Below are 8648 nucleotides of genomic sequence, written 5' to 3' on the forward strand. Positions count from 1 at the left end.
GGAAGTATATTTATACACATTTCCAACATTCTGGCTGAAATTGTTTTGAGCAATATTGACTCAATATCACATTATGCGGAAATACTAGCTTTGCTGTGTGGGTCACTTACGTCTTGGTGCCACTTACGACTTGGTGTTAAAATAGTAGGTGTGAGTTATTTAATGAGGAAAATAACCAATTTTTATCTTCTTCCGAGAAGACGGTAAGTTGATAGATCATATTTGAAGTTAAGTTATAGTGCATGTTGATGCATGTTGGTAGACGGCTGTATTTTGCAATAATGAAGCACGGAGCTGTTCAGTTGATTACTGAAGTGAAGTGCTTTGCTCCATTACCACGACGATGAAACATGTCTGCTATAATTGATTTAGGAGAAAACAGTACTTAAGTCGATCAAATTAAGCGCTTCATATACCGACCGCCTTTTATTCTGGGAGTTTCTCGTAAAAACCTGGCTTAGGTTTGCAAATGCTGATCTGTCAGTTAACTGCTGATGACAAATCATATATATGATAGAAGATACGATAGAAAACGATAGAATATTGAATTCTCTTATCCTTTTGTCTAAACTAAACAATGTTTATTCAGCACCAGCTCATTCCATCTATCTGCACGTCTACACACCGAAGTGAGTTAAAATTAGTAAAATTATTATTGGAAAAGTCAAAACTGTTTAGTTTAGCGAGTAATTCTGCAAAGGTTGTAATAAAAAAGACCAATAAAAACGACAAAAATACAAAACCAACAAGAATACGGAGGCAGGAGCCCATAACTTATACTCGTGTCACGGCGTTTTCACCGACCAGTTTATTTTTAGACAGATTTTTAGAAGTCTCACAAACCACTCAGCAAAACCTACAGACCTAAAAAACATTTGTTTGCCTTTTGATGAAGTTTAGTTTTCCTTTTTGATATCCTATACTTTAAATGCACTAACAGTTGGAGTAGAGCGTCCATTTTCGCGGTAAAAAGTGCTCTGAAATTAAATGTATCAAAAAATAAACGTTCCGTGAAAACGCCGTGACATAGGCCTAGTATGCGAGTTGCTTGCTCCTGGTTATGAGCACGTCACGGAAGGCTAAAATTCTGACTGAGTCGCTTCCTTAATATATACAGGTGTATATATCCAGTTTTTCCCTTTGCCTGAGTCACCGGCCGGGCGCTTTCCCACCGTAAACTTTTAGAATAGAGTAGACTGAGAGCAGTCTCTTATTTTTCTTTTTAGTCACAGTAGATCGAGAGAACGCGTGAGAGGGGAACGCGCGAGGAACGAGGGCGGAAGCCCAATCTTTCCTCTTTTGTACCATTAACTTTTTATTGCATAATTTTACTTTTTCACTCGTCGCAAGTGGCTCTAAGGAAAGAAAGACGACCGCTCACGGCCTAGAAATAGCCTCAGAAAACAGCCGACATTTCGTGATGCCACCACTGGTTTCCCGACGAAATGACGTCTGAGAAATAAGCGCAGAAATCCCATTCTGATGATGCGTCATTAGCCAGATCTAAATAGTTATTCTTAGGGCCTGTTTACATGGAGGTGGGGGACCCCAGGTAGGTGATGTAACCCGCTTAGGTGGGGTAACCCGCCTGTCCATTTAATCTCTCATTTCACTTGGATCACGTTTACATGATAGGTGGGGTGACCCGCCTAGGCGGGTAGCCCGGTCTGCCAGACCGGGTAACCCTCTCAGCCGGGGTCAAATTTTGCCATGTAAACGTTTCAAGGTGGGGTGACCCGCCTAGCCGGGGTCGGATTCGGAATACATCAAATTCGAGCAAAATTCATTTTGGCGGTGCCTTTGCATCATTATTAAAGGTAGCGATAGAAAGCCAGAGCACTGAAGGTTGCAGCAAGAGCAGCACGTGAGTGTAGAAAAGCATTAATCGCCAAAACACGAGGTTTGCCAGCATTTTTCTTGTTTACGTACTTAGCGACCATTCAGTAATCTTGAAAATGTGCACCCCGGGGTGGCGGGGTTGTAAGATTACATGTAAAGGAGGGTTATTCTTTTACCCCACCTAAGCGGGTTACCTAATCTACCTGGGGTCCCCTACTTCCATGTAAACAGGCCCTTATTAGTTGAAGCAAATTCCTTACGCGGCACGACCAACCAGAAGCGCTACCCATATCAGTGTAGTGACACGTCATCAGTATGGAATTTCTGCGCTCGTTTCTAATATCAGACGATTTTTCCCGGGGAAACCAGTGGTGCAATCGCGAAATGTCGGCTGTTTTCTCCAGTAGACCAGCACCGTTCTAAACCTCTTATTTCACTGGTCCCCTTTAATCTGCACTTCCATTGTTTTCAGGGATAGCGGCATTGTTATGTGAAAATCCCTATTGTTTTCCCAGCTAATCAAAAACAATCTTTCAAATAGGTGCGGGATCGCCCGTTTTCTCAGGCTAGGTCTAGATATAGAGAATGTCGTTTATAGGAGGTTTTAAGTGTTAATTCTCTCTCCTAGTAGAAGAACCGGATGAAGTAATCTCATGTGAAAAAGTAAACGAAGCTTGAACAACTAAGAATCAACGACAATCCTCACTGATGAACAAAGACAACGACAACAAGGAACTATGAGCTGTCCACGATTACCAGCCCTCCTCGTTTACATGCTGTGTATTTCCTCTGTTTTCTGTTCAGTGGCATTAATGTTTTACACCTATTTCTTGATTCAACCTCAACGAGTCAGAAATCCCAGTTTACTACCTCAGATAGGCTGCACCCCTGACAAATATCAAGAAGCGAACCATGAGGGACAACAAGAGATATCAAACATCAATCCAATTCCTTTGATTGACTTCAAAGATTTGGGGAGCAAAAAGGAAAAAGTAATGCTGTTGATTATTGTCAGCACTGCACCCCAAAGAATGGATAGACGACAGGCGATACGAGACACATGGTGGAAACACTGTGATGGGAGTATGGTAAGGAGACAAGAGCTTGCCAACGCAGACGTATTTCCGGGCCTGTGGAGAGAAGCAATAGGGCCATTTATTCTTCGAGGATAAATAAGATGCGTCTTTCATTAGACGTGTCCTATCCCGTATAAACTGTACATTAAGAGGCGACTTAGCAAAGACGCGTCTTATCGAAGAACAGGTGTTAGGGGGCTGCTCTTAGATAAGACGCGTCTTAGCTAAATTTCAAAGGAAATGTGCCGTTTATACGGGATAGTTTGAGTCTTACTTAGGACGCGTCCTATATGAAAGACGCGTCTTATTTTTCCTTGTTCAAACGGCCCTAATGACCAGACATACGTCTGCTGAAATGGGGAAGGGAAAACAAACAACCATATTCAAGTTCAAAAAGAGAAAGAAAATTTAGCCGTCGCTTGTTTACGTCCTCCATAAAACGTGAAATTTTGCATTTTCCCGTCGTAGTCGTGTAGTAACGGCGAAGAAATGTATAAAAAAAAAAGCGTGATGCATGTGCAGAGATGTTGTTTTGCCTATTCAACTTATTGCTTTTTTGACTGTCTCGTTGTCGTCGCCGTCATGGCATCTTAAAGTCCTTACTCTTTCAGCAGGGCCATCCCTAATGCAGTGGGTTTTGTTTCTTCTATCAGGTCAAGTGCGTCTTTGTCACCGATGGCTTTATTGCAAACCATGCTCAACGCAGTTCAGCAATCCAAGAGAGAAATATTTACAAGGATATGGAATTACAGCCACTTCAAGGAGGACGAGAGTTTGGGTTTCATTTCCTCAACCAAATCAAATGGGCCATGGCTACATTTCACTTCCGGTATCTTCTTAGAATCGACGATGACTACTTCCTGTGTTTAAAGAGACTTCTCGCCGAGCTTCCAATGAGACCAAATAAAAACTTGGTTTGGGGATCTTTCCACTGCCAAAGAAAAGGCAAAATGACCTGGATAGACGAGGCGTTCATGATTTTTACTCGGGATATCATTCAAACGTTTTTGGCGCAAAACGAAAGTTCAATGCTCTGCCACCCACACGCTGATCAACAGATCGGCCTGTGGTTGAATAAAATCACAAGAAAAATGTTTTTCCACGACAAGAGACTTTACCACCACCCTCCAGCTTCGTTTTCGCCCAAGTTTCAAAACATCACAAATGTCTGCGATTCGTACTTAGGAGTACACGGTACTTACGTAGATAAGACGAGATATTTTGGGCGCAACGTTAACGACAGTGCAAAAAAATCCCATTCTATACCGAAGTTTTATAGCTTTTGTCCTACTACGAAATTTGACTATCGCTTTATGAATCGGAGATTTCGTTTTGAGCCTAAACTTTGTAAAGACAATCCCACGTGGAATGTGGAGAGAACAATGTTTATTGGTCGTGAGCGACAGTACGCATTGCGGACTAGTGGCCACACTAGGGAAGTGACAAATGGCCGCTGATAAACAAAGTCAATAGAAAGTCTTTTTACAATGATTTACCTAACCTTGTCCACAAGGACTCTCCTCTTGAAGGCTATATCAACACCGCTGGAAAGACAGCCTTAACTCGCCGTTAAGTTGCCAAGTGTCAAGTGTTGCGTCAAAAGCTGACGAAGATATGGCTCCCTCAAATTTCGCAGGGGATTTTGAAGAGATTTGTGTGGTGTGGAGGGGGTCAACTTTGTGCCCCTCCCCCACCCCAGTAGTCTTTAAAATTTCGCGATTTTGTGAGCCAACACATCCTTTGTCGTTCCTAAAAGTTTCTCTCATACTTGGGACGTTTCCTTATTTAAAGGCGCTCTTTCCGTCATTATGTTGGTGGATATTTACTTACTGATCTATATCACAAGTCGAAGGGTCTCAAAAATTAGGGACAAGGTAATGGTCTAGACGTTTTTGGCATTGTGGGTCTGATTTGGTCGTGGGGCAAAGATGCAGGGATGCTTGAAACAGCGCGCATATCATGGAATAAAAGACGCTTCGAACTGTATGGATTAATGCCACCTGCTGGATACCTTGTTCAGGGCTATATGGATTTGACATTTGTGTTTTAATAATCTAGATTATTTGCATAAAAATAAGAAATATCCCTACCATAGAAGCCGCGTACTGTTGCTATGTGAATTCCACCAAAGTTATTTTTAGACCAATTAAACGCTTGAAATTAATAAGAAGCTGGTTTGCTGAGAGTTCTGTTCAATGTTGTCAAGAGTGAATATTCAGTCATTATGCAATGTTTCATTAAGGCACTTGCGCATGGACTTGATGACGTTTCAAACAATCTATTTAAGTGTGCGGACGTCCCAGGAATTAGACTTCCGTTTAATTACAACCTCTAAAAATAACTTTAGTGAAAATCACATATCCCGGCCAACGCCTTAAGATTCCCTCTCTTTTCCAATATTCTCTTTTGGGATCATTATGCGTTTCTGGGAAACTGCTCACCTACTCCTCTCCTCCCCTAAGCCAACATTAACACTTACTTCTCACGTGGGGCAAAATGTTGGCTTAGGGGAGGGGTAGGTGAGCAGTTTCCCAGAAACATGTAATGATTTCTTTTATTAGTACCGAAGTGAATGATGGAGTCTTGAGAGACCAGGGTTTATGAGCCCGCGAGACTGAACACCCCACCCAAACCCTCGTTTCCACTAAAACCGCTGGACGCCAACCTGGTTGAGGTCATTGTTATCTAAGATCTTCCGTCTTGTAACAGTAAGGTGGGTCTGTAGACCGAATCCTATCACGTGACCATTCAAATGAGACCTCTTTGGCAGTATTTATACATGGTACTACTTGTTTTTTAGCATTTTGCAAAATAAAAGGTCGCACTGGGTTGTTGAATTTTGACATTTGCCACCTCTATTTCGCGGAAAAGGGGTAAGGAACTGCTATTGCTCCGGTAAAGAAAGAAAATTAGCCTAAATTTTCCAAGTTTGCTGTTTGTGATACATGGTCATCTCATACATCCCTAGTATTGTTGATACCTTTATAGTTTTCTATTTCAAAAAATATATTTATACAAAATGGCTAGACGGAGGCGTGGATAGGCAAAACAGAATAGAGACATAAAAGGTACACCAGTTTTTGGTGCACGAGTATGCGTATGTTACCCTGTACCGTTGACCGTAGATACGCGTATAGACTGCCTATAGGCTTTTCCATCAGGTAGGCCATTAATGCCCTTACCACATTTGTTAAAACATAGTGCCTTTTAATGTAAACACAAGGCAAACATATCTGCCTATCCGTACACGTAGTTGTTACGTGTAGAACAGATTGAATTCGAGTAAACTTGAAAAACATTGAGTTTGTTCAATTAAATTTATCCTTTTTCTATGTTTTTAACCTCACTTGTACCAAACACCACGTACTAAAACCCGGAACACCCTGGAAAAACTGGTGATGGGTAAAATGAAAAAGACAAACAAACACTACAGCATCCCCGAGTTTTAAAACAAGTGGTAGGAAAGTGAGACTTACTACAGTAAGGGGTCGACTTTCTTTGGTGTATGGAGGTGATTCAATTCGTCGATAAAGGAATACGAATTTTAGCGAAATTCTTAGTCAATATTATTACGTTTTTTAATTAAAATAAGGAAAAGAACGAAAATTAAGGCGTGGTCTAGTCCATCTCAAAGCTAAATGTAAGTTGAACACAAACGTATCGATATCAAATAAAATACATATCCACTTGCCTATTGTACAAATCCAAAAAGCATTAGCCTTCCAAACTTACTGAATATTGCCGCAATAAGATGCTATTGTGAACGGATGGCTAAGACTCATTTCGTGTTAAAGGAGCTGTGTCACGGCGAAATTCATCCAAATTAGGAAATTACAAAAGTGCCCGTTAAATCAAGAGAAGCCTAAAAATAACCGCTTAAAACTTTAAAGGAAGGTTAAATAACATAACAGAAACAACAGATGCCACGGATGGGCAAAACTGAAGAAGATTGAAACGGATTGAAGTTAGGGTTTTTGAAAACTGTTTAGCCTAACAGTTTTTCAAAGTTGATCCCTGCTGCTTGCAACTTCAAAAATAATGCTCAGGAAACACATTTGTTTGTCACGGATCTCTGATTTTGTCATTTACATGTAATTTCTTTGCTTACTTTAAGTTCCACAGCGATTGACGGCGGGTAATGGGCAAAAAGAAAAAAAAAACCGGACTGCCGTGACACAGCCCCTTTAATACTTTTGAGTGACTGACCTCTCTTAGGCATGAGACGCCTGTTCATGCTTCTGGCAGTACGACAATCTGAGAAATCGCTTACTGCAATACTTGCATTTATGCGGCTTCTCTCCCGGCGTATGCGTCCACTGGTGAGCCTTGCAATTTGATGACTGGATGAAATGCTTGTCGCAATATTTGCATTTGTAAGGTTTTTCTCCAGTGTGTATTCGTTCATGTGCTATGCAGTTTGATGAGTTAATAAAGTGCTTGTCACAGAAGTTGCATTTGTAAGGTCTCTCGCCGGTATGAGTGCGTTCATGGACTACGCAATGGTCAAGCTGACTGAATCGCTTATTGCAGTACTTGCAAATATAGCACTTATCCTCCAGGTGGATCTTTTCATGGTTCTTACAGCTTGATGACAGGTTAAAGCATTTATTACAATACTTGCAGTTATAAGGTTTCTGGCCTGTGTGCGTGTATTCACTTACTTTGCAGTGCGATGAACTGCTAAGGCACTGATCACAGTCATTATCATGATGCGAATGTTTTTCTTCCGTATGCTTCCGTTCATGTCGTTTGCGATGCCATGACTTGATGAAGCACTTTTCACAAAAACTGCACTTATAAGGTTTTTCTCCAGTGTGAGTGCGTTCATGTACTGTGCAATGCCATGGCTGGGTGAAGCACTTATCGCAATATTTGCATTGATGAGGTTTCACGCCCGTATGCGTGCGTTCGTGCATCTTACAATGCCAAGAAGTCGTAAAGCATTTATCGCAATATTTGCATTGATGTGGTTTCACGCCCGTATGCGTCCGTTCGTGCATCTTACAATGCCAGGAAGTGCTAAAGCATTTATCGCAATGCTTGCATTTATGTGGTTTCTTGCCCGTGTGCCCCCTTTCATATATCTTAAGATGCCACGAACTGCTCAGACTATTATCGCAATGTTTGCACTTATATCCTTTTTCTTCTGCATGTGTCAGACTTTCATGTGCCGTGCAATCTGATGACTGGTCAAAGCACCTATCGCAGTATTTGCATTTGTAAAGCTTTTTTCCTAGATTCGCATTGCTCTGTGAATCGTGTATTGCTAAATTTTCCATGATGATGACCTCCGCCCACTCACATTACTTCTTGATTATCAAACTTTATCCTTAAGAAAACAAAGCTCCAGTCAGAACCATTTTTTTTTTTTCATCTACTTCAGCAATAGCACATTTAATGTTAAAAGTGCATAAGACAGTAAGGTATTTTCCAGTCATAAGCAGCTTATATACTTAACTTAATTTATTCAAACATGCTCAGCTCACAAACAATGGGGAGGGGGAGGGGAGGCTAGGTGGGGTGGAGTGGTAGCCTATTCCAGCCTCCAAGACACAAAAACTAAGAGGCACTGTCTCCTTTCCCAGATCACGCATGTCCTACATTCAAATGACTTTGTTTTTGCGACATCTGTACTATCTGAGAGCCCAGCATAGGCTTGCTGCAGTGGCGTGGATACAACTCTTCCACATGTTAAAGTTCGTGGCATTTTTTAATTACAGTGAAACCCCACCT

The 8648-nt window shown here is 41.3% G+C and overlaps 2 protein-coding genes across 2 annotated transcripts; one reads left to right on the plus strand and one right to left on the minus strand.

Moving 5' to 3' along the window:
- The first annotated feature begins 2474 nt into the window (after nucleotides 1-2474).
- Nucleotides 2475-4496, plus strand: LOC140924762 (uncharacterized). The gene is made up of 2 exons (XM_073374764.1): nucleotides 2475-2927; nucleotides 3569-4496. Exons 1-2 carry the CDS (start codon nucleotides 2577-2579, stop codon nucleotides 4370-4372), a joined length of 1155 nt encoding a protein of 384 aa, XP_073230865.1. The 5' UTR covers nucleotides 2475-2576; the 3' UTR covers nucleotides 4373-4496.
- A 2577-nt stretch (nucleotides 4497-7073) lies between these two features.
- Nucleotides 7074-8232, minus strand: LOC140924700 (uncharacterized). Its single transcript, XM_073374722.1, has one exon. It carries the CDS (start codon nucleotides 8192-8194, stop codon nucleotides 7127-7129), a length of 1068 nt encoding a protein of 355 aa, XP_073230823.1. The 5' UTR covers nucleotides 8195-8232; the 3' UTR covers nucleotides 7074-7126.
- Nucleotides 8233-8648: the final 416 nt, after the last annotated feature.

Source organism: Porites lutea, chromosome 14 (genome assembly GCF_958299795.1).
Source record: "Porites lutea chromosome 14, jaPorLute2.1, whole genome shotgun sequence".
NCBI lineage: Eukaryota > Metazoa > Cnidaria > Anthozoa > Scleractinia > Poritidae > Porites > Porites lutea.